Source organism: Sciurus carolinensis, chromosome 14 (assembly GCF_902686445.1).
Source record: "Sciurus carolinensis chromosome 14, mSciCar1.2, whole genome shotgun sequence".
NCBI lineage: Eukaryota > Metazoa > Chordata > Mammalia > Rodentia > Sciuridae > Sciurus > Sciurus carolinensis.
In genome coordinates, this window is record NC_062226.1 from 37087576 (window position 1) to 37112629 (window position 25054).

The 25054-nt window shown below is 47.6% G+C and overlaps 2 protein-coding genes and 1 non-coding gene across 6 annotated transcripts in view; 1 reads left to right on the forward strand and 2 right to left on the reverse strand.

Annotated features, from left to right (window-relative positions):
- Positions 1–1819: 1819 nt before the first annotated feature.
- Positions 1820–1893, reverse strand: Trnad-guc (transfer RNA aspartic acid (anticodon GUC)). Its single transcript has one exon. It is a non-coding gene; the product is annotated as a tRNA-Asp (tRNA).
- A 6714-nt stretch (positions 1894–8607) lies between these two features.
- Fam166b (family with sequence similarity 166 member B) lies at positions 8608–10796 on the forward strand. The gene is made up of 6 exons (XM_047525815.1): positions 8608–8716; positions 9100–9323; positions 9410–9624; positions 9833–9884; positions 9961–10158; positions 10416–10796. The coding sequence occupies exons 1-6, from the start codon at positions 8655–8657 to the stop codon at positions 10502–10504; spliced, it is 840 nt and encodes a 279-aa protein (XP_047381771.1). The 5' UTR covers positions 8608–8654; the 3' UTR covers positions 10505–10796.
- The window catches only part of Rusc2 (RUN and SH3 domain containing 2), a 58689-nt gene continuing 44244 nt past the window's right edge, over positions 10610–25054 (reverse strand). For 2 of the 4 annotated variants that reach the window (XM_047525808.1, XM_047525809.1), the window contains exons 2-12: positions 22734–24830; positions 16406–17047; positions 16012–16197; positions 15691–15831; positions 14143–14243; positions 13750–13924; positions 13559–13664; positions 12866–12912; positions 11631–12465; positions 11401–11538; positions 10610–11318 (exon numbers count right to left, since the gene is read on the reverse strand). In XM_047525808.1, the coding sequence (XP_047381764.1) occupies positions 11117–11318; positions 11401–11538; positions 11631–12465; positions 12866–12912; positions 13559–13664; positions 13750–13924; positions 14143–14243; positions 15691–15831; positions 16012–16197; positions 16406–17047; positions 22734–24762 (4602 nt within the window). In that variant the 5' untranslated portion in view covers positions 24763–24830 and the 3' untranslated portion in view covers positions 10610–11116. The remainder of the gene's footprint in view (positions 11319–11400; positions 11539–11630; positions 12466–12865; positions 12913–13558; positions 13665–13749; positions 13925–14142; positions 14244–15690; positions 15832–16011; positions 16198–16405; positions 17048–22733; positions 24831–25054) is intronic. The other 2 variants (XM_047525810.1, XM_047525811.1) reach the window with 2 other exon arrangements.

Genomic DNA, 25054 nt, shown 5'->3' on the forward strand with positions numbered 1-25054 from the left:
TGGTCTTCCTGTTAATGACTTTCCCCCTCTGCAGGCCATTCTCCATAAAGCATCCCAAGTTTTGTTTTGTTATTTTTTTCTGTCTGTGTGTGATGCTAGGTAAATGCCCTACCACTGAGCTACATCCTCAATCCCTGGATTATTCTTTTTAAATGAGAAGTCAGATCATTTTACCTCTCTATTCAAAATCCTCTGCATCTCAGAATCAAATTCAAATCTTTCCTATAATTTTCTTCCTTCCAACTTCCTTCCCTCCCTTCCTTTGTCCCTCAGTGCTAGAGTTCCAACCCAGGGCCTCACGCATGCCAGGCAAGCGTTTTGCCACTAAGCCACACCCCAGTCCAATTTTATTTCTTTCCTTCTTTTTTAAATATATATATATATATATATATATATATATATATATATATATATATTTAGTTGTAGGTGGACACAATACCTTTATTTTTTATTTTATGTGGTGCTGAGGATTGAACTCAGGGCCTCACGCATGCTAGGCGAGTGCTCTACTACTGAGCCACAACCCCAGCCTCTTATTTCTTTCCTTCTAATATTTACACCTTTGATTTCTTTCTTTTTTAAAATTTTTTAAATAGTTGTAGATGGAAAGCATACCTTTATTGTATTTATTTATCTATTTTTTTATGCTAAGGATTGAACCCAGTGCCTCACATATGCTAGGCAAGCACTCCACCGCTGATCTATAGCCTTAGCCCTGATTTATTTATTTATTTCCTTCTTTCTTTCTTTTACCTACCACTCTCATATAATGTTGAGTGAAGTAGTGGCAGTAGACACTCTTACTCTTCACCTTTAAAAATAAATGTTTTTAACGTTTCACTACCAAGTGTGATATGTACTATAGGTTTTTTTGGTAGCTATTTATACCAATCACCACAAGAATGCCATGTAATCATATCAAAATTCAGTTGCCACAGGCACGGTGGTACACGTCTGTAATCCCAGTGGTTTGGGAGGCTGAGGCAGGAGGATTGAGAGTCCAAAGCCAGCCTCAGCAAAGACCAGGTGCTAAGCAGCTCAGTGAGACCCTGGCCTCTAAATAAAGTACAAAATAGGGCTGGAGATGTGGCTCAGGGGTCGAGTGCCCCTGAGTTCAATCCCCGGTGCCCCCCGCTCCAAAAAGAAAAAACTCAGTTGCATCAAACAACAATTGTTTCTTTCCTAAATCTGTGGGTTGACTGAGGATAGCTTTCTAAACTAGGATTGGCTGAAGAAGTTTTTCCTCTGGCTCCACCTGTCTCTTGTCCTCCTGAAAGGGCTGAATAGCCTGGGCATGTTCTTGTGGTGATGCAAAGAGAGGGCAAGGAGATAAATATGGTTGTGCAACTGCTTTCATGTCTTTGGGTCTAACCGACCCTGTCAACACTCCAAGGACCAAAGTGAGTCACATGGCCAAGCCCAAATATTTCTTTTTTTTTTTTCCAAACATTTCTAAACAACGACCTACTATATTAATTAATTTTCTAAGTTTAACCCAACATTGTATTTATAGGACAAGTATATTACTGTGTATATTTACTAACTTTCTTAGTGGTGGTTTTAGGGATTATAATCAAAGTCAAACTGCTGAATAACAAAGATGAAATCTTTTTTTTTTTTTTGGGTGCTGGGGATCGAACCCAGGGCCTTGTGCTTACAAGGCAAGCACTCTACCGACTGAGCTATCTCCCCAGCCCCACAAAGATGAAATCTTGAAAGTAGCAAAAGAAAGACTTATCATGTACAGGTGCACAACATGATTGTCTGACTTCTCAGGATAGAAGTATGTACTTTGTCTTTTTTTTTTTTTTTTTTTTTTTTGTGGTGCTGGGGATTGAACCCAGGGCCTTGTGCTTGACAGGCAAACACACTACCAACTGAGCTACATCCCCAGCCCCTACATTTAACTTTTTGAGAAAAGGCTAAAGGCTTTTGCCTGTCCATTGAGTATATATATATTTTTTAATATACTGGAAATTGAATCTGGGGCACTTGACCACTGAGCCACATCCCCAGCTCTTTTTATATTTTTTATTTTGAGACACGGTCTTGCTAAATTGCTGGAGCTGGCCTCAAACTTGTGGTCCTCCTGCCTTAGCCTCTTTAGTCACTGGGATTTCAGGCATGCACCACTGTGCCTGCTTAACCGTTGAGCTTTTCTCATTTTTATTTTTTAATTTATAGAGGTTATTACAGATGTGTGTGCTTGCACCTGGCTTTATGTTAGCATTCTTAAATAAACATAGTCTTAAAGTATCTTTATATCTGATAATTTTGATCCCGTGGATTTGATTCCATCTTTGTTTATGCTTATTTCACTCCTGATGACTTATTTCCTTCTGTGTTCTATAATCTTTTTCTTTTTTTGAAATATTTTTTAGTTGTAGATGGACACAATGCCTCTACTTTATTTATTTTTATGTACTGCTGAGGATCGAACCCAGTGTCTCACAGGTACTAAGTGAGTGCTCTACCACTGAGTCACAACCCCAGCCCTGTACTTTTTTTCTTGAAATTTCAATTATTTTACTGCAAATTCAGATTTCTTGAAATTCTTTTTCTTTGCCTTGTTTTGAAGGGTACTTCCAGAGAAGATTTTTGTTTGTGTTTTTCCAAGGTCCTTTACTAGTACATTACTACTTTAAGATTACTAATTTAAGATTACTTTAAATTGATTTTTTTTCTTTTCTTTTTTTTTTTTTTTTTTTTGGTACTGGGAATTGAACCCAGGGGTGCTTAACCACTGAGAAATGTTCTAGGCCCCTTTTCATGTTTTATTTTGAGACAGGGTCTCACTAAGTTACTTAGGGCCTAAGTTGCTGAGGCTGGCTTTGAGCTTGCAATCATCCTGCCTTAGCCTCCCAAGCCACTGGGATTACAGGTATGTGCCACCGTGCCGGGCTGAAATCTTATCTTGATATTATTTCAGACTACTCAAGTAGAGTAAATCCTATTTGCAAAATCATGTATGACCCAGTTTGTAATTATGAATTGTCAGGAGAGATAAGTTCCACTTTTCCACTGGTACCAAGTTTTGAGGTAGGCAATTTTCACTGTAGTCCTCTGAGGAAGGGGATGGGGCCTATTAATTTGTATTTCACTTTAAGATTGAGAGGCAGATCTTTCAGCATGCCAGTTTTATGCTGGAAAGGTCTCCTATTAGACTTTCATATTGGGTGGTCACTGAACGTTGTCTCCTATTCTCTGGACTTCATGAACCTGTGAAAATGAACCTCAAGTTCAAGTGACCATTAAGACAACATTAAGGGATTGAACAGTATTACCCTATGTATATATATGATTACGTGAATGGTGTGAATCTACATTGTGTACAACCATAGAAATGAAAAGTTGTACCCCACTTGTGTACAGTGAATCAAAATGCAGTCTGTAAAAATAAAAATAAAAAAAAATTAAAAAAAATTAAAAAACAAAAAAAGGACTGAAGATGTAGCTCAGCAGTACAGTATTTGCCTGGCATGCATAAGGCTGGGTTTGAACACAGCACTGTAAAAATAAAATAGAAAAGTAAGACATTAAGACAAAAGTGGCTCCCACTCTTTGCCTAGTTTTTGGTCTCTGTTGATTTCCCTACCTTTTTTTAAACTACTTTATTAAACTATGATTGACACACAAAAACTATGTATTTAGGTGTAGTCAACTTGGTGAATTTGGAGGTAAGTATACCCATGAAATCATCACTGCAATGTCATCAATATATCCATCATTTCCAAAACTTTCCTCCTGCCCTTTTATTTATTTAGTGATAAGAACATTTAACCTAAGATCTACCCTCTTTTGGTTTCTTAGCATCTTAGAAGAGCATGAAGGGGGAAAAATATCTAACATCTTAGCAAATTTTTAAGTATATAATAAGATATTGCTAACTAGAGGCACTGTGTGTTGTATAGTAATGTCTAGGATTTATTCATCTTGCATAACTGAAACTCTGTTCCCTTTGACCATCACCTCCCATTTCTCTCCTAGCTCCTTGTAACCACTGTAAGTGGCATCAGTAACATTTCTTCTTCTATGTGTGGCTTATTTCACTTCTCATAATGTGCTCCAGGTTCATTTGTGTTGATCCCTACATTTTAGAAGCTCATCTGTGTGCTTGAAAATATTTTGTTTTATAGAATATTTTGTAAATATTTCAACTACCTTTAGTTCTTTTTTTTTTTTTTTTTTGGGGGGGGGGATTGAACCCAGGGCCTGGTGCTTGACAGATAAGCACTCTACCAACTAAGCTATATCCCCAGTGCTACCTTTAGTTCTTGGGAGATAGAAATGTATTGTTTGATGCTTTTGCTGACTCAAGGTCATGCATAGTGGTTGCTTTTTAGTATTCTAGTAATCTTTGATTGTGATTTTAATCTGTAGGAGTCTTATATGTCTAAACTGGAGTTTTCCATTAGGGAGGGTTTGTTTCAGATTCTGCTGTGGACAGGGGTCACTACTAACCAGAACTACCCAAGCCACCTCTGAGCATGATAGCTTAAAGTAGGAATGCCAGCTTCAGTTACCTGCCTCGCCCCTGGCCTAATTTGCAGTCCACTCCCTGTTACAGCTACTTAGGAGAAGACATTGTCTCAGGGAGAAAGATGACAACTGCCACGTTTTCCCATTTCCCTAGAAGGAAAGGAAAGTTGCCCCTCCCATGGTGTGATTGGTGCCATCCTTTAGGGACAAACTGTCCTCAGTACATGTTTAGTGTCACCACCAACCAAAGGGTGTGCTCAGAGTATCCCCTCTCCTCCATGCTGCCTGTCCCTCCAGCCCAATTTCTTTTTGGTGGTACTGGAGATTGAACCCAGGGTGCTCTACCACTGAGATACATTGCAGCCCCTTTTGAAACAGGACCTCACTAAGTTGCCCAGGCTGGCCTCCATCCTCCTGTCTCAGCCTCCTGAGCCACTGGGATTACAAGTATGCCACCACTCCTGGCTTCATGTTACTTTCCCAAATGGCCCTTCATCTTGGGGGTGGTGGGTACATTCTCGGGTTAAACATTCCTCTTCGCAGTCACATCCAACACTGGCCACCAGGTGTGCTACTCCTGTCAGAAGCAGCTGTGGTTGGGTTACCATGATGACCATCTCCTAGAGGGAACCAGAGGCAATAAGGATTCCTACCACCCCTTGGTTAATCTTTAACCCTTTCACAGGTCAGAATATTCTTTAGGGCTTTAGAAATGTTCTTTTTTCCTTTCTTTTGGTACCAGGGATTGAGCCCAGGGGTACTTAACCACTGAGTTACATCGCCAGCTCTTTCATTTTTTACTTTGAGAGAGGGTCTCGCTAAGTTGCTGAGTCTGGCTTTGAACCTCTGATCCTCCTGCCTCAGCCTCCCAAGTCACTGAGATTATAGGTGTGTGCCACTGTGCCTGGCTAGAAATGTTCTGTATGCAGTTGAAATAATAATGGTAATAGGCTATTAAGTCTAAATAATAAAGGTAATAGGAAATAATGGATCAGGCTTCTTGACAAACCATAAATCTCAGACTACTGCTAACCTGTTTCTTAACTTGTATTTGTATTTTTTATTTTAACTCATAACTTGTTTCTAACTGCCATGTTCTTTTTTTTTTGCAGAAAAATTTTGTTCTAGTCCCTATATCCGAATCTATACTCCAAATTCTAATGTTCAGTTTTTCAGTTTCACACTGTTCCTCTAACATGCTATTGCCTGAACTACTCCTTTCTCCCTTGAACTGCTCCTTAGCACTTACAAAAAACTAGATTCTGAGATAATTGCCTGTTACACATCATCTCATCTATCTTACCCTACTCCATGAGGCAGTAACAATAGTTTTCCCATGGTATAAATGAGAAAACAGAGGCTCAAAGAATTTGGCCAAGGTCTGTATAGTGAAGTTGGAATTTGTAACAGTTATATTTATTTTTTTCATGATATTGGGTATTGAAACCAGGAATGTGCTATCTCTTAGCTCCATTCCCAGTTCATGTGTATTTTCACTTTGAGACAGTCTCATAAATTGCCCAGGCTGACCTTGAACTTGTGATCCTCTTGCCTCAGCCTTCCAAATAGCTGCAATTGTAGTTGTGCACCTGCCTTTTAATTTAACTTTTAAGGTTATGATGTCTTTGGCTCTTTGGCAAACAAAACAAAGTAACTTTAACAATAATGAAATAAAAAGTTGGTTGATTCAGTGATTCCCCATTATTGTCAAAACCTCAGCTATTTCATTCTGCTAGCCCTCTTTGATGTCTTCAGGCTTTGTCCCCAGGTCAGCTTTCCACAAAGGCTGCCAAGGTTCTATCCTCACACCCACAGAATGTTTAGAGGCAGAAGTAGACATTTTTCTTGTGCAGCTCTTTTTAAAAGCAAAGGAACTTCCCAGAATGCTCCCCCAGCCCTGCCCCAGCAGAGTTCCCCACATATTGCACAGAATGCCAAATGCTTACCCAGTCATTGGCTAGGGGACCAGTATGAGCCTGCACTAATTAAGACTTACTCCTAGGGCTGGCTGTCCCTGAAGTTCCTGGCTGGTTGGAAGAAGAGAGATGGGAATAGGGGATAGAAAATAGAAACTGCAACCCGAAGTGCCTGCCATAGGATCCGAAGTCCAGGCTGTTAACCTTGACAGACTACTGTTATTCTGGGCTCTCCCATCAGCTCCCACCCTCACTCTGGCAGATTTCCTTAACTGTGAGCCAGTCTCCTAGATGACACATGCCAAGGCCATCCTTGGCAGAACATTGAGGAATATGAAATGTGTTCCTTGGGGCCGGTGCTCTTGCACAATTCCCTTGAGATGTCAGTGCTGTGCATGGTCAGCACGGGCACTGCTACAGCCCGGGACTGGGAAGATGAGTAGTGAATCTACGTTGGGAAGGTGGCCAGCCTGGCCCTGACTCAGCCAGAGCTAAGTTCTAATCATGCTTTTTTTTCTCTGTAATCTGGTCCTTATGGTGCTTTTTCTTCTCTTTGAATCTGGATCATTTTCTTAATAAATTCTAACTTGTCCCTTGGCTTTTCACCCCAGCTCTAATCTCAAAGCTCCTTCCCCCAAATTTCCAGTAAGAATACTTATATTGCTGGGTATGGTGTAATCCCAGCAGCTCGGGAGGCTGAGGCAGGAGGATTAAAAGTTCAAAGCCAGTCTCAACAATTTAGCAAGGTGCTAAGCAACTCAGTGAGAACCCGTCTCTAAATAAAATACAAAATAGGGCTGGGAAGTGGCTCAGAGGTCGAGTGCCCTGAGTTCAATCTCTGGTGCGCCCCCCCACAAAAAAAAACCACACCAACCCCCCCCCCCAAACACAAAAACCCATATCCACTGAATGTAAAACTATTGATCTTCCATGCATCAGAAGCTAAAAGACATCAGACAAAAAGAGGAAATGCAGTTCTGGTAGCTATGTGCCGCCACTGTCACACACACTAGCTTACTCTATCCTTAAATACCTCAGTAGGTTAGGTTATTTTAACCTTCATACATCGTTTAGGGAATTCAGGCTCCAAAGTTACCTGTTCTGAGACTAGGTCCACTCAAGGTCACAAGCTATTACGAGCCCATGCCTGCCTGGCCTCATGGCTGTGCTTTTCTCTACACCAACATTTTGGCTTCACAGTCTTCAAAGTTAAAAGAAAGAAAAATGTATATATACGGCCAAGGATGTGGCTCAGTGGTAGAGGGCTTGCCTAACGTGCTTTAAGTCCTGAGTTCAATCCCCAGTGCCACCTCCAAGTGTACATTAGTTTGGACCACACAACAAGAGTAGAGTGAGTAGTGCTAGGTGCATTTGTAAACAAAGACTGTGGGGTTCAGACATGCCCAAAGTCATGGAACTAGCTGTTTTTTAAAAAAAATATTTTTAGTTATAGATGGACACAATACCTTTATTTATTTTTATGTGGTGCTGAGAATCGAACCCAGTGCCTCACATGTGCTAGGCAGGTGTGCTACCACTGAGCTACAACCACGGCCCCAGAACTTAGCTCTTTTGACTCCCACATAGTGGCATTCTATGCCAAGCAGAACGTTTTGTATTTGTGAATTGGATGATTCAGATTATAACAATATCCAACAAATAATCCTTGTTAAACTACTTCACTGAAAATAACTGTTACAGGGCTGGGTTTGTGGCTCAGTGGTAGAGCTCTTTCCCTAGCATGTGTGAGGCACTGGGTTTGATCCTCAGCACCACATATAAATAAATAAATAAAACAAAGGTCCATCAACAACTAAAAGAAAAGAAAGTAACTGTTAGTACCTAGAGGTCTCCAGGTTCCTTCTTTCCTGGATCACTTCCCCTCAGACCCTTGCCCAAGGAACTCACTTACAAGGGGCACCTCAGCTACACCTCCTCAGGCCCTAGTCAGATAGGGAGGCCTCAAGAAGTCTTCTGAGATAGACCTGAAGGGCCCTAGAGGTTTTTGCCCTCCCACCTCAAGGCTTCTTTTTTCCTGGAGTGAAAAAGTTGGACTTCTAAGCCTCTTCCTTGCCTCAGGTGGCAGGATGGCATTTGTCCTGTGGTAGAGAAACCAGTGAGCCTATTCTCTGGCTATTCTCACACTAGTGCCACCCCTCCTCCTCCTCCAGCCCCACCTCCTTCCTCTGGCCTCACAGCCCTGGACACAGTACACAGAGGCTCAGTGCGAAGGAAACAAAAGGAACTTCCTGGGTTCCCATGGCTGTGTCCAGCAACTTCATCCCAGGACTCAGTCCTCTGAACCCTCATTATATCCCAGGGTAAGGCCTCTATCGAGAGCACTCCTTTGCTGGCTTCTGGAAACTGGGACTTAGATATAGGAGTTGGGTCACTACGTTTAGAAGACTAAATCTTGGGGCCAAGTAGATGTATTGGTTTGAGAGATTCAAGGCCGGGGTGTCTATGGTACTGGATGGGGAGGAAAAGCAAGGGAATTCAATAGCTGGGTCTGCCGTGAAGTTCTGTGTTGTCTTCTCCATGGGAACAGCAGCGGAAGGACTGGAAACCCAGGCAAAGGCCTTAGCAAGCCCGCTCCAAATATCTGCACAGCCAGGTCCAGAAATATCAGGGCTTTAGAGGGTTTTTCTGTCTCTGGGGATGGTGAGGGAATTCTGGAGGTGAGTGGGTGAGTCCTGTGCTACAGGTACACTGGACATTGCCCACTACTTCGGTTCAGCATGGGCCAGACCTATGGGCAGCTGACTGGTCGGCTACTTCGAGGCCCTCCTGGCCTAGCCTGGCCCCCTACCCACCGCACACTTCTGCCACCAATTCGTCCTCCAAGATCTCCTGAGCCTCCCAGGGGGAGCCTCCCTCCCAGGCGTGGGCATGAAAGGCTCAGCTCCAGCATGATTCCCGGGTACACAGGTTTGTATACCAGCCTGAACAGGTGCTCCCACCCCACAGAATGAGTCCCCAGTACTAACCTATCTTCCTTGTTCCTTGCACACCAGGTTTTGTACCCCAGGCACAGTTCATCTTTGCCAAGAACTGCAACCGAGTCTGGGCTGAGGCTCTGAATGATTTTACTCAGTTGCATGGTGGGCAGGGGAGTAAAAAACTGTCAAAGGAGGCCAAGGGAGAAAAAGACGAGAAAGACCAAGAGCCAACATCAGAGTTAGAGCTAGAGGCAGGGAAGGAGCCAGAGCTGAAGCAGGAGGTAGAACAAGTAAGACCAAGAAGACTGGTGAGAGGTGTGGTGGGGCGGGAGTGGGAGCTTTTCCTTTGTGTCCAGGTCTGGGGTTGGCCGTGGTAGTGTGAGTGTGGGTGCAGGGGTTGGTGCTGAAATGCCAGCTCCATGTCCCTGGGAGCTTGTGTAAGCACACAGGGGCTAAACTTGACAGCACTATTTTTCTTCTATCACTTTCTCTCACAAGGCTTCCCCCTACTCCATGGATGATACAGACCCTCGGAAGTTCTTCATGTCAGGTAAGAGGAGGTAGGTAATGACCAAAGGCATGGGGAGGCCCACAGGATGTCTGATTCAGTGTCCCCATCCTCTCAGGCTTCACTGGCTATGTGCCCCGTGCCCGCTTCCTCTTCGGCTCCAGCTTCCCTGTGCTCACCAACCAGGCACTGCAGGAATTTGGGCAGAAGAACTCACTGGGCAGGGCCCAGAAGGATTCCAAAACTCTGCACTCCCTTCCCAGGACCTACCTTCGGAACCTGGGTCTGCTACCTCACTATGGGGGCTATGTGCCAGGTGAGATAAGCCTGAGGGAGCCACTGTGACTGGCATGTTTACGTGTGCTGAATGGGACAGGGTGTGGATTGGGTGACTGGAACAAATGGGGGGATCCTGGATCATATGATTCAGCTTATCATTAGACAAAAAAGGAAACTAAGGTAGTCACAGGGAGGAGTTAGGACCAGAGTTTGGGTGGTCTAGGCAACTGGCTGAGAGTTAAATGGCTCTTTCATGTTACTGGCTATCTATGACAGACTCTCTTGGCCACACAGGGTATAAGTTCCAGTTTGGCCATACATTTGGGCATCTCACCCATGATGCTCTGGGCCTCAGCACCACGCAGAAGCAGCTCCTGGCTTAAGTACCTGGACCTCAAGTTCTCCCTTCCTTTTCATTCTATCCCAGCTATTCTTTTCGAAGAGAGAGGCGCAGCAGGGGCGTGGGTGGAGTGGGAGCACAAAGAAAATGGTTTTGAGGCCGAGCACCTTTTTTATTAATAGGTGTAATAAATAAATAAATAAATACATAAACAGAAGCTTGGGCTCCTCCTCCCTCTTCTGATGACCAGGCACTGGTCACAGCCTATTTACAGCTGGAGGGGGCTGGGGATCTGGCCCCAATACTGTTACATATCCTTATCACCACCTTGCCTACAGATGGCCTTCTAGGTCATCTCCTTCCACAGGTACTTGCTGTCTATGTAGACCCCCGGAAGGGTTGGCCCACATGGGCCAGGGACTCCTGGCAGCCCAGTGCTGCACCCCTTCCCTCCTTTCCCGGGTAGAGGTGTGGACGAGGTCACTGGGACAGTTAAGGGGGAGTAATTAATACTGAGCACAGGGAGCAGGTCCAGCACAGGGATATGTGGCCCCAACTCTCAGTCTACTTTCTGTAGCCAGAAAGGGTGCAGGACTCTCAGGCTCTGAGTCTGGGGGTAATGAGGGTCCCTGAGGCCACCAGCATGCACAGGGCCTCAGTTTTGGCTGCTTCCAGGGTTTGGACTTGGAGGCGGGGTCAACGTCACGTAGGCCAGAGGCACCAAGCCAGTATCGGGGCCACGGCTGCAGCGCAGCCAGTCTCCTCCTGCTGGCCCCAGCACCCGCAGGATATCTCCCTTGCGGAAGCTCAGCTGTCCAGGGCCTGTGGCCAGATGGTGGCACAGTGCCTGTACCTCGCTGGAGAAATAACAAACAGAGGTCAGAGAAACCCCATGACAGTCAAACCCAGCTCCCCGATCCTTCCATTTCCCCAGCTCACCATGGAGGTTTGGAGGGCAGGGCTGGAGAGTGTGGCTCCTGCAGGCTCTCCTTGGGCTCTGGCTCCCGGCGGGCACCCATCGTCTGTGCCACTAGCTGGAACATGGACTTGTCTAGGCTCAGCCAGTCTGAGGGCAGCCTAGGGGAGAGCAAGCAGGCTCTGGCTCTGTCCATGCCCTGGCTTACATCAGGCTCCCCCACTCCACACCCACACCATGGGGAAGCTCTCACCTGTTTGTGGGCCGGGTTTCCCGCTGAACTTTCCGGGAACCAAAGAGGTGTCCCCACTTGATGCCCCCAGGAGAAGACTCTGAGGTCCCTTCCTCATTTTCTGCTGTCGGGGCAGGAGGCCCCTCCCTTTCCCGACTACGCCTCAGCTCCGCGAGCACAGAGTCAGGGGGGCTTCCCATCCAGAAGGGCCAGCCCCTCTCCCGGCCAAGGGCCTCCTCAGGGGCAGGGCAGGCCTCAGCCCCCTCCACTACTCCCTCTCGGGGGGGTGGAGCCTGGGGAGGCCCCCCACCTCCTGCCCCTTTCTTTTTCTCACTATTGCTGCCACTGTTGCTATTGCTGCTACCTCGAGGGAACCTAGAACCCTCAGTGGAGCCATCAATGTAGACCTGGGAGCTCTGCATGAGCTGGTACCACCAGCCAGCCTGTCCACCTCGGGCCCACCTGCCATGGCCTGAGCCCCCAGATGCCTCTGCCACCTCTTCTGTCTCCTCTTCCTCGTCCTCCTCTTCTCCTCCTTCTGGAGCACCCACACCCTTCACCCGCTCCCCATGGGCCACCCTGTCCATGTCTCCGGGGCCCTCCTGGCCACGGGCCCGGGCCAACTGCAGCGTTGAGTGGGCAGACAGCAACAGGTCCTGGGACACCCGCAGCAGTTCCTTGTGCTGCCGCTGCTGTTGCCCACTTTGCAGCAGCCGATGCTGGAAAAGCAAGTCGAGGTTGAAGGGCAGCAGGGCCAGGGGTTGCAGCAGCAGCAGCAGCTCCTCAAAGAGGCCAGGGCACACGGTGTGAGCTGCACTCAGGAAGCCCCAGGGATGGTAGTGCGTCTGGATGATATCTAGGGGAAAGAGAGATGAGCAGAGCCTGGCCTGAGTGGGACGCTGAGGTGGAGTCACCACATGCTGCTGCCCAGCAGTGTGCTATTACAGTGCACACCAGGCCCCTGTAGCTGTGCGGTGTACAAACTCCTCCACCTGAAGTGGCAGCTCTTGAGTTTGAAAGAAAGGAGCGTTGGGGTTTCTGGTCACTCCAACTACCAGACTGCCTGAGTCTCCTGCTGCCTGCAAGGCTCTAAGTCAAGCAGAAAACCGAGAGAGCACTTGGGAAGATACCCAAAGGTTTGTATGGTCTCCCTCTCTAACTCCAGCACCTGAAAATACAGTAATTTCTCCCTCTTTAGAGTCTCTGAGGTCTGGCCTGGATTGACTCTGAGAGACATAGCAGGTTCAGGGTTTTACCTTCGTGGTTATAGAGGTGATTAAACCAGAACTCCAGGGACCGGATGCTGTAGGGAGATAGGTGGAAAAACGTTGAGTCTTGTGTGGATATAGCCAGATAATAACGTACGAAGTACACAGATACAGGGAGCAAGTGTAGGTGAAAATCTCTTTCTATGGCAGGAATTCTACCTAATTCTGGAAAGTCAGCGGGAACATGAGGAGTGGGGTATATAAGTAGTTCACAAGCCAGTTCCCCTAAAATGGAATCAGCTTGCACAAGACCCAAGAAGTCAGTGTGACTACTCAGTGAGAGGACAGGCAGCTCAGGGCCAAAGGGGATGACCTGGGCCCATCCCTGAGAAAGGATACTACTACTGTGTGGGTTCCAAGGTGGCCTTACGGTTCAAGGAGAATTTGGAAGCACAGTTGGAGTTTAGGGGATCAATCACAAGATCCAGAGAAATCGAGAACCCAATTAATTTCCAAATGAGCCATGTTATAGATTTGTAAAAGCAGGAGACCATATCAGTGATTAGTGTCAGAGAGTTGTGGGTATGAGGGGAAGAGGCTGTAGCCAACTGTGGAGAAAGGAAGCCTGAGCTGTGGTTCAGATCCACCCCTTCTGTCTCAGTTGAGGGAGCCAGTTCTTGAGAAGAGGCAGAGCCCAGCAGGGCTGGCTGTAGAGGAGAGCTTGATGCTCCACATACTCACTTGAGCAGGCCGAGAATGAAGGCATCAAAGCGCATGGTATGACTGGTGAGCTCTGGGAACTGGCTGACTTTGTTGTAGAGGCCATGCAAGACCTTGGTGGATGGGCCTGGGAGGAAGGCAGGAGGTCACGTGACTAATTTCTGCAGCCTTAAATTCAGTCTGGGGTCCCCATCTTGCCACCTAGAACTTACCAAGCTGTGTGGAAGCCTCAACCACGCTCCATGGCATGTTCTTACGCTGCCCAATGATGACGTCTAATACAAAGGCCTTGAGCCCATCCTCTAGAACAGCTCGGACCGCAGGGCACAAGTACTTCAGAACCAGGTGGCCTACGTTGGGGCTCACCGAACTATTTCCCAGCTTTGCCTGCAGATGCAGTTGGGAAATTCAGGGAATCATGTGAAGTCTGACCTTGGTTCTCTAAGTTGGATCTTCTCTAAGAAGATCAGGGTTCCCCCTCTTGCCATCCCCATCCCCAAGTTCCAACTCTGGGCTCTAAATGCAAGAAAGCAAGAGAAGGTGGTGGCACATCACAGGCGAAGGTCTACAGAGCAAAGCCCAGCTCTCCACATTTTCTTGCCTACCTTTACACCAGGATCCCGGCTTGTGCCAAAATGGGCCACAATGAGGTCCACAGCTGTATTAACAGCTTTTACCAGCCCTGCAAGAAGAATTTGACACGGCCCTGAGGCAGTCCCTAGTCAAACAAGTGGAATGAACTCCCACACTTACTCCCAGTGTCCCTGGGTCTCATGAAGATACCAGGTCACGCTTTTATCTGCTTGTGCATTTTCAGGCTCTGTCCCACCCTGGTGCTGAGAAATTGCTTACAAATGTTCTACCACTGTGCTACACCCCCAGCACTTTCTAAAAAATTTAAAATTTGGAGACAGGGGCTCATTAAAGTGCTTGGTCTGCCCTCGAACTTGCAATCCTCCTGCTGTGGCTTCCTGAGTTTCTGGGATCGTAGGTGTGCCCACCATGTCTGGTCCCTCCGTTCTTTACCTCCCAGCCTGGGTCCAACTCAGTGCTACCATTACCAAGACCTTCAATCCTCACTTCCCAGCCCTGGATCCTAGATCAATTCAATAATCGATCTCTGCTCCCAGAAAACAGGCCACTGACTATGGCTGGAGAAAATCCAGGTCCCTCAGGTTGGTGCCAGACAAAGGTTTGGTATTTGTCTGGTCAGCACCCTCTGCTACACCCTTGAGTTGCTGTGCCAAATCTTTACTCCTCTTCTCAAGCACTTGGTTCTACTTCACACAGAGAACAGAAGCCACTGGTTATGAATTCCTCCAACTTCCCTCTCCCTCCAAAACATGGCACAGCAGTGCACACTTGTAATCCCAGCAGCTTGGGAGGCTGAGGCAGGAGGATCCCGAGTTTGAGGCCAGCTTTAGCAACTTAGTGAGGTCCTAAGCAACTTAGTGAGACCCGTCTCAAAAGGAAAAATGAAAAGGGCTGGGGATGTGACTCTGTGGTAAAGGGCTTTGTACTGAGTTTTTAAATCTCCAGTTCAAAACAAAACAACCAATCAACCAAACAAAAAATCCCAAACAAAACACAAAACACTATACTGGATTTATTCCTCCTCTTTCCCTCCTGCCTCACCTGGGAGGCAGTGGCTGTTTCTCTTCTTGCCCAGTTCTTCCCTTTTCCTAAGCTCTGGATCTCACCTGCCTGTGCAAGTCATCTGTCCCCCCTTCCACAGGCTCCTACCTTTTAGTCTACAATTACACTCAATTATTTCCCCACCATCTCCCTGAAACTGCTCTTTCAATTCAGTGGTCACTCATTTGCCAAATAAAGTGGTTCTTGTCAGTCCTCATCTCATCAGGTGTCACCCACATGCTTCCCGAAGCTGCCAGGTCCTGTTGTCCCTTCAGTATGCCCACTGGAGCACGTGGGCACTTACTACACCATGCTCTCCCTCACTATATTGGCTCAGTGAGGGTAGAGGCCAAGGTCTGGTGCCTAAGCATGTGAAAACGACACTTGCTCCTGTGCTCTGCAAGTCCTCTGTAGCACTTTTAAAACAAGCAGTTATTCTGAAGGGCTAGACGCAGGGCAACAGGCCTGCGCAGGGAGTGGCAGCAGAAACCCTGGCTTGAGCTGGGGGTTGTATGTACCTTTTTTCTGAAGCAAGTCGATGGAAATGGCTTCAGAGTTGCCATCTGGGGACAGACAAAACTCAGCTGGAGGCTTCTCAGTCAAGGAAAAGGGGTCTTGCAAGTCAGGGCAGGTCAGTGGTAACGGCTTCACTATCTGACCTGTAAAGAAGAGAAACAACAAAAAAATCAAACCCAGACAACTCTCTTTCCAAGAGTTTCAGCTCAGTTCACTGCCTCAGACCCTCTGAGACATGTTCCTGTGGAACTGACCCCTCTTCCAGCCCTTCCCAGCTGTGGCAGAGAGCTGCCCTGGGTGTACTGGGGACCTTGCCCACACACCATTCAGTCGGCAATTCAGATGGCTAGCAGCACTGAAGGAACCAGGGAACTCAAAGATGGGGTTCCTGCGAGCCAGCCGAGCTTCCTGTGGCCTTCGGTCTAGGCTCCCTGACAAACCAGGTGGCCCTAGTGGGTTCTTCCTCCTGTATTCCCGCCACTTGAGGGCTTGAGGGGATAGGTGGTTGGCTGGAAGCAGAAGATCAGCAGAAGAGATAGACAAGCAAGAATTAGGAGACAGCATTTCATATCCAACCAACGGGCCCAAGTAAAGCGCTAGGGTTAGGAGTATACAGATATTATCCACAGATGCTGGGGAAGGAGATGCAAACACTTTAACCTCTGACCCCATTTAAAGAAGAGGTAGAATTGCTTGGGCTGGGGATGAAGCTCATACCGTTACTGGGTCTGGAGGTCATGCTGCCCTCACCACCTCCTCGGGCCAGGCTTTCTGCCCGGCTAAAGCCAGATCTCCAGGAGCCCAGAGGTGGCAAACTTCCTGTTCCATGGAGTCGGTATTCAGCCAAGGTCAGTATCTTCTGATCCTCCTTCTGTGGCTGCTGGGAGGTGGCAGGCCGGACAGTAGGAAGACAGGAGTGGCTCCATTGGGGTAGGCTTTCTGTGGCTGTGGCCTGCTCTGGAGGAGGGGAGCACGAAGTAGAGGCAGAAGAGTCAGTGCTGGGCCCAAAGGGGCCAGCACTCCGGATGGGGGAGTAGCTGCCCAGGGGTGATGGCCGTAAGGTCTCTGGCTCAGGCCCAGCTTTCCTGGCACCTCTGCCAGTGTTTCGGGATGTGGACACCTGTGGCTCCCCTGAGGGAGCTGGGGCTGGGCCTGGAGCAGTGGGGGCAGCCGGTGGGGCAGGCTGCTGTGCACGGCTGCAGCCCGAGAGGCTGTAGAGCTGGGAGAGACTGTGGAGGGCCCGGGCCTTGGCCAGCTGCTTGGGGAAGTGGTGCTGGAACACGAAGGGCTGGATGGGCAGCGTGGTTGGCCTCTGTTCCTTGCTGTATCGAAGGACTGGTCGGCTCTCAGCACCACCCCCTGTAGCAACAGGTATGGAGAAGGAATCAGACACTGAAACTCACCAAGAAGGAAATACAGAAGCAGAGTCAGCAGATGATGCCCAGTGGGAAGAGGGGCAGGGTCTAGGTTGTAGGAATCGAATGGGGCAGGAGTAATCTAAATTTGTGGAATGGAACATCACTCTCCCTTCTGTAACATGTTTCCTATGTTTTTATGATACCGGTCTGTCTTATACATCTGCTGTTCACTCCCTCTTCAGTTTCTTGACTTCAAAGTATGTGTACCTTAGACTCAATTCTTACATCTCCCTTCACACTTTCTCCCTTGCATAGAATAGCTTAAGTTCAGACTTTCATATAGATGACTCCCAAGTCCACAATATTAACCTTGACCTCCTTTAGATCATTCTGATGTAGGGCTCTTTAACTTAAAATTTGCTATTTTAAAACAGCTCCCTTGATGTCTTCTTCCATTTCTCTCCGGCAGAAACACGTATTTTTTCTTTTTCGGTATTGGGGATGGAACCCAGGGGTACTTTACTAATGAGCCACATTCACAGACCTTTTCATTTTTAAAATTTTGAGACAGGGTCTCACCAAGTTCCTAAGGGTCTTGTTAAGTTGCTGAGGCTGGCCTCAAACTTCAGATCCTCTTGCCTCAGCCTCCCAAATTATTGGGATTATAGGTACGCACTACCACGCCTCACAGAAACACTGGTTTCTTTGTTTCTTTCTTTCTTTCTTTCTTTCTTTTTTTTTTTTTTCTTGTGGAGGATCAAACTCAGGGCCCTGTGCTTGTAAGGCAAGCACTTTACCAACTGAGCTATCTCCCCAGCCCACTGGTTTCTTTGTTTCTAAGGCCTAAAGTCTTGAGAGTCGAAGTCACAGATTTTCAGTGTCATGTCACTGACTTTGAGCTTTCACTCATTCATCATCCTATCTCCACTTATATCAGCATGTTTCATTCTTGAGCAAATCATTTTTTCCCCCAGTACTGGGGATTGAACCTAGGGCCTGTCACATGCTAGGCAATTACTCTACCACTGAGTTGCATCCCCAACAGTTAGCAAGACAGGGTATCGATCAGTTGCCAAGGCTGTCCTTGAACCTGCAATCCTCCTGCCTTAAGCTTCTAAGTAGCTGGTATTACAGGTGTATACCACCACACCCTGAAAAATACTTCTTTACTTGCAGCCGCCCAAACCAGCCTTCCTGTTATCCCTCTACCCCAACTCCCACTCTTCCATGATCCTGGCACTGGAACCTCAGAATCCACATCTGCTCCCTCTGCACATGATTCCCAAGGCTGGTTTCTTATTCTTTCAGCCAGTGTTCAGATCAATGTCCCTCAAAACATGGGGTTCAGAACCAAACACAGAACTCCAGGATACTGCACGGTGTGTATGGACTGCATGCCTAAGAAAACACAGAGAATGTGGTGGACCTGTGAATGAACACAAGGTGGCGCCACAAGCATTCACAAGGTCTAAAACCCCTGGGTGTGGCTCACTGAAAGGGTGGCTCAACAGCTCGGAGGCAAGACAGCATTCTTACTTGACAGATCAGAATTTTAAACATTAGAGACATTAAGTCATTTGCTCAAGTTCACACAATTAGGAACTGGCAGACTCAGAATTTTGTCTAAGCCAGATTCTGATTCTGGGGTCAAAGTTCTCACATAATGTGGTGTCATTTGGTTTTCCTAACCCTCATCTTTTTCATCAGTGAGTCATGATGGATGGGAACCACAGCCCCATTAGGGAGGTGTTTCAGAATCATACCCTGGGGACATTTTCAAACTATACCCTCCTGCCATCCCCAGTGCTTAGAGAGCACTTTGTCATTCTCCCTTGCTTACTTGGTTCTAGTCACACTTTCCTTCTGTCTTTAACAGGCCAAGTCCATTAACATCTTGTTGCCTTTTGCCTGAAATCTCATCACTCAGACAGCAGCTCTACCATCACTCCTCCCAGGAAGACCTCTGACCACCCTCGCCCCTTTGGCAGGTCACTTTGTGTCTCGTCACTTTGTTTCCTTTTCTTTGTGCATTTTTTTATTATCAGAAATTATTTTTGTGTTTATTGCCTATTACTTTTTATAAAAACTCCAGAAAAGTAGGGATTATACTGTTCATTGCTATGTCCCCAGGGCCTTACATAGGCCTGGTAAACAGTAGGTACTGAATAGCTGAATGAACCCCCTGTTGTGATTCATGCCAGTTTCACTGCATCTAGAATCACTATACATAAATCAGCTAGCCTCTGGAAATAATTCACCTTCTCATTTTATCTCCTGTGGTTTCTAGTGACCACAGAATAAAGTCAAATGTTCTCAGGCAAGAAGGTACCTGCACATGGCACAAATCAGGCTGCTCTCCCCTTGGATTTCCACGCTTGTTGTGCTTAACTCTGTTCTTCCTACCCCATCCCCATTTCCTTCTTTCTTTTTTCCCTCCCTCCCCTACCTCCTTCCCTTCCTATTTTGGTATAGGGGATTGAACCACGGGCCTGTCACATGCTAAACAAGTGCTCTACTAATAACTACACTCCCAGCCCTTAAAAATTAAAAAAAAAATTTTTTTTTAATTGAAACAGGGTTTCTCTAAATTACTCAGGGTACCCTGGAATTTGTGATCCTCCTGCCTCAGACTGGAGAGTAGCAGGGATTACAGGGCCTGCCCCTCTATGCCCAACTCCATCCCCATTTTTAAGCACACTGCTTTCTCCATTGGGAACATCATCTTTCTCTCTACTTAATCACACTTCAAGGCTGAGCTGACGCTGGCTATCAGATTAGGTCCTCTCAACCACAGCTTTATTATACCACCTATATAAAGTATGTCTGAATTAACTATTTATTCCTACTCTTTAAAAAGTCTCCCTATAATGTTTCAGGATGTGATCTGGGGCAGAAGAATAAGATAAGAAGGGGCCCACTCTGGGAAATGGGTCTCAGTTCCTCCCTCACTATGTGATAGTCCTTAAGAAAACTGGACAAAGACCAAATTCATCTGAGTTTGCTCTTCTCTGGGTGAAACAGGCCTAGTCCCCCTGTTCCTTCTTAAAATATAGTGCCCAGAATCCCATGGATCACCAGTAAGCAAGCACTCATTGGTTCAGAAGTGTGGGAGAACTATTTGCTCTTCCTTTTTGGGATCTATGAATAAACCTATGGTTTTAACTTTTGGGAAGCCCTTATAAACTGCTGACTCACTCTGAGTTTGCAATCAATTAAATACCCCAAATAAAGTACAGCTCACATATTAAACCTCATATCGGTCCCTGCTTTATTAGTTTTGTTCTTTCAAGATCTGGCAAGATCCTTCTGATTCTTGGTTCTGCTGCTCAGGATCTCAAAGAGCCTTCTCAGCTTCTTCTTGCCATTTCCAGATATATCAACCTGTTTCTTCTGTTGTCATCCACAAATTCAATGAACTGTCATTCATATTTTGATTTAAAAAAGAGTGTATGAAGTCAAGACAAAAGCCCTGTGGTAGGTTACTGGAGACTTACAGAACAGAGCCAAGTCTTATCTAATAGAAAAAGACCTTTTAATGCCTCTCCTTTCTTGGACCAGAATGCCAGTCACAGCATCTCACCAGATACATCCACCAGACATTGTGGTCTAAGAAGGAAGTGGGTTCCGAAGCACTCTGGCCAATCCCTCGAACCTGCCTTTCCTACAGACCTCCTTGTCAACTCTGCCCCAGCGCCGCTGTTTAGGTATGTCTAGGTGTGCAGTCTTCTGATGGGCTGCAATTAAAACACTCTTCTTTTTTGTTTTTTGTGGTGCTGGGGTCCAAACCCAGGGCCTCACGCATGCCAGGCAGCTGCTCTACCACTGAGCCACACTCCTAGTCCAATATTCTTAACCCCTTTCCTTTGAGAAGCCAAAAGACCCAACCTAAGGCTACAGCACAGCTATGGGAGAACTTGCTCCCTCTGTTTTACCTCCCCTCTCCTTCCACACTCTCTCAGATCTGGTTCTGCCCTCAGTGCTCCTGAAAGTTACTTTCAAGATTTGAAGATCTATCAGCATTATCTTGGGTGATTTTTCTTTACACATCGTTAGGCTCTTGTGATTCACCCTCTGCTAGGTTTTCTTCTATTTTTCTGGTTAAGTCGTCTTAGTCAGCCTTTTGCCCCTCCTCCTGCCAGTACTGGGGATCGAACCCAGGGCCCTCTACCACTGACCTATACTCCTAGAGCTTTTTATCTTTTGAGACAGGGTCTTACTAAGTTATCGAGGTTCTTGCTACCTTGCTGAGGCTGGTCTCAAACTTGCAATCCTCCTGCTCTGCCTCCTGAATCATTGTGATTATGTGTGTACCACCACACCTGGCTGCATCTCAATCTCTCTTGAGGGTTGTTCTGTTCACCCCTTAAATCAGAGTATCCTGACCTTTATCCCTGTTGACTTTGTGACTCCACACATTCTTTCTAGATGCTCTCATCTACTCACATAGCTTCGACTACCACTTTTATTCCAACAACTTTCCGATCTATACAGTGGTCTCTCCTGATTTCAAGGGACACACCCTTTCAGCACCTCTCCTACCCAAATCACCAGAGAACTTTCTTAGACTATGCATCTAAGCAAACAACAACAAAAACCAAGAGCAGCACCAACAAAGTCACTCACCTGATTAAAATCCTTCAGTGGTTTCATTCATTCCTATCCTACAATGGCTATACAAAATTATTGTACTTGCAATTCCTGGGACACATCAAGCTATTCTGTGCCTTTGTGGTTTTGAACAGACTATTCCATGAGCCTAGAACATTCTCAGAGGTCTCCATAAAGCCTAATACTCACCATTTTTCTAGACTGGGCCCAGATGTAAACTGTGCTAGCTGTCCTGCCCTGACGCTTGAGTCTGATTTAGATATTCTTTGACTGATCAGCACCACACACTGCCATCTTTGCATTTTAGCAATCTGCTTCCACCCTGAGTTGGAATTCCTTGATGGCACAGATTGTCCCTCTCATGATTTCTGTCACCAGCACCACCTACATACAAAGGCTGGTATAAAATAATTGCTTAAAATACAATAAAATTAATAGGGAGAGGCCTGGCCTAGGGAGGCCAGATCACAGGGTCTTTATCTCCTTTTTTTGTTTTTAATTTTTACTTTTAGAGACAGGGTCTCACTGTTGCCCAACTCCTGGGCTCAAGCAACCCTCCTCCACCAAGTGGCTGGGACTACAGGTGCAGGCCCCCGCTCCTAGCTTAAGTCTCAGGTTCTGAGGGTGGCTCTAATAACTGGAGAATGGACTCCACTGCTACCCAGTGTGGTTTTCCTGTTGGACACAGACTATGGTTGTCTTTTAAGCATGGCAAATTCCTAAATATCCAAAACTGAACACATGCTTTGTCCTTCTTTCAGTAAATCTGTTTCTAATCCCTATTCATAGTACCATCATCTTTCTAGTCATCCAGGTTGAGAATCACAATCTTATGAATACTTTGTTTCCTAATACATCAGTATCTAAGTCCTATTGATTCCATCTCCTCAGTGTATTTTTTAAGCCTCTCTCTTCCTTCCTTTGCTCCCACCCCAGGGCAGCAGGACGTGTCCCGAACTGAAAAAATCATAGACCTAACCTGAGGAACCCCTCGTGGTATGGATGGGTGGTTGGCAGGGACCTATCACCAAGGAAGCCATGCATATATCTTGGTATTCTCCAGCCTCTAAGTTCCTTACCGTCAGCTCTAACTCTTGCATCCCTCTGGGTATGGCTGTTGGCTGTGCTCCCAGGGAGAGCAGGCCCTGGATCCATCAGTGGGGCCAGGGGAACTTGCCCAGTAGCTCGGAGGCCAGCAGGTGGAGTCTCACTGGACTGGGGGCCCTGACAGACCTGAGTGGACCAGGGCTCTGGGCCAAGTAGGTCCAGGCCTGGCCCCAAGGGCATGGGTGGAAGGCTATGGCTACAATGAGTGCCCTCATCCAGTGGGTCCGCCTTATCTTGCTGGGCTTCTTGGATGGGTGAGAACTCCTGGGAGGAGTCCCCAAGGCTCACCCGAAGTGGTGGGGAGCCAGAGCTTGCAGTTTTCTTCCGGCCCTTGGCTAGCTCAGCAAAGGAGGTGACTCTCTTGGGTGGGGAGCTGGACCCAGCCAGAGTGGCAGAGCCCTCACTCAAACGTACTGGGCAACTCAACATGCGTTCCAGTGAGCCCAGGCGGACAGGAGGGCTGCGCTCAAGGCTGCGGTCATAGCTGCGAGAGCGCTGACGTCCAGTGCTGAGGTTGGGGGGTGAAGTATTGGTGTACACTTGCCCCTCGAGCACAGTGGGGCCCACGGCAGCTGCTGCTTCTGTGGAGGAGCCCACTGTCTCTTGTTCCTCTGGCTTAACTTCTGGCTTCTGGAAGAGGTAATACTCAGAAGGCTGGCTGGGGCCTGGATCTGGGCCAGGACCTGGTGGGGGACTTATCTTGGTGTGTTCCTCAGAGCAGCTAGTGATAGAAGAGCCAGCTGGGCTTGGGGATGATTGGGAGGACAGGTCACAGGTGACAAGTTTATAGTAATTTTGCGTGGCCACAACAAGACGGGCCTGGCTCTGGAAGCAGGCAGTGAGGTCAGCCACCGCTGGGCAGGGCTCACAGTGTGGGCGGTAGGAGTTGCAGTTGGCATCAAGCTCAGGAGATGAGGCATGAGGACAACCACAGCCCCCTTCCCTTCCTCCACTTTCAAGGTGGTGGGACTCACAAGACATCTTAGACTCAGCTGGGGAGGGCTGCAGGTCCAGGTAGAAGGCGCCAGGGTCTGAGTGGCTGCAGAAGGAAGAGTCACTGCAGGACTGTGGGGCCGAGTTGAGGTTGGCGTGGGAGTTGCCATGCATCTTGTTGTAGAGGGTGCTGAAGGTGACCAACACACCATCTGAACTGTTGCACGAGGAGTCGCTGACATAGCCCATGGACTGGTCAGCTGCCTCGGACTGACTGGATGTGCTACTGCAGCGGCAGTGCTGAGCTCCTGAGCCAGAGCGTCCAGGGTTCCTTGGGGATTCATCTGAACTAAGTTTCCATTCCTGGTCAAAGGAAAAGCCAGAGGTGTCACTGGCTCCCCCTCCACTGCCACTTCCACCAGGTCCCCCGCACTCATCCAGCTCCATGGTCTCTGCTTCCAGCTCTGGCCTGCAGCAGTGGCTAGTGCTGCACTGCTGAGTACCCAAGGTGGTCACTGGCTCCTGTTCTTGTCCCTCTACCACTCCAGCCCGACTGCGTGTTGTTCCCCAAGGCCTGCCCACTCCAGGGCCAGACGGTGGCAACTGGAAGGAAGATAGATGGAAAGTGGGCTGGCCAGAGCTGTGAAGGTGGAAGGACTGCTGGGTGGCGCTGTCACCAATGCTGTCATCATACAGGTCACCAAGTCCTGGCTCACTCACACCCTCCTGCAGCAAGAAGGGATTGTGTCGTTTGGGGGCCCCGGCGCCTCTTCCATCCCGTCCCCTACTTTTGGTGCTGTCTGCCGACCGCGTAGATGCCCCTGGAGCAGAGTGCAGACTGTTGTACAGAAGGGAGTCAGCTTGTCCCAAGTCTTGGTCAGGCTGGGCGATGCCCAGCTCAGGTGGGCAGAAAGGATTGGGTCTTGTGCTTCCACTATTTCCACTTGCCCCTCCACAGCACTGCCTGTCTGGAACTTGACAGTGCACTAGGGGAATGTGGTGGACGATGAGGGTCTCTCCAGTCAGCTTTGGGGGACTATCCATTCTGGAAAGTTCGAACAAGGGCATCAACAGCACCGGACACTGCCCCTGGAGCCCAGTGGGGCAGAACACATTTCATCAGGAGAGCTTGGCACCTGGAGAGAGAGGGAAAGAAAGGGAACCTAAAGTCACCTCCCTGGAAGTCAGGGACATGCCCTTCCCAACAATATTTCCAAGGGAGAAGAGTCCAGGAGGAAAAACGGTGCTGGGTCAAGATGAAGCCTTGATAGCATAGCCTGACAGGGCAGGTGGGGACCCCATCACAATTTCTGCATTGCATAGATCCAGGTCCTGGGATCCCTCTCCATTTTAAGGTCAC

Excerpts from the sequence above, each read along its gene's own strand:
- Fam166b (XM_047525815.1), top strand. The coding sequence starts at position 8,655 with ATGGCTGTGTCCAGCAACTTCATCCCAGGACTCAGTCCTCTGAACCCT. Across the intron at positions 8,717-9,099 it reads AACCCTCATTATATCCCAGG|GTACACTGGACATTGCCCAC; the intron begins GTAAGGCCTCTA and ends CCTGTGCTACAG. Across the intron at positions 9,885-9,960 it reads TCGGAAGTTCTTCATGTCAG|GCTTCACTGGCTATGTGCCC; the intron begins GTAAGAGGAGGT and ends CCATCCTCTCAG.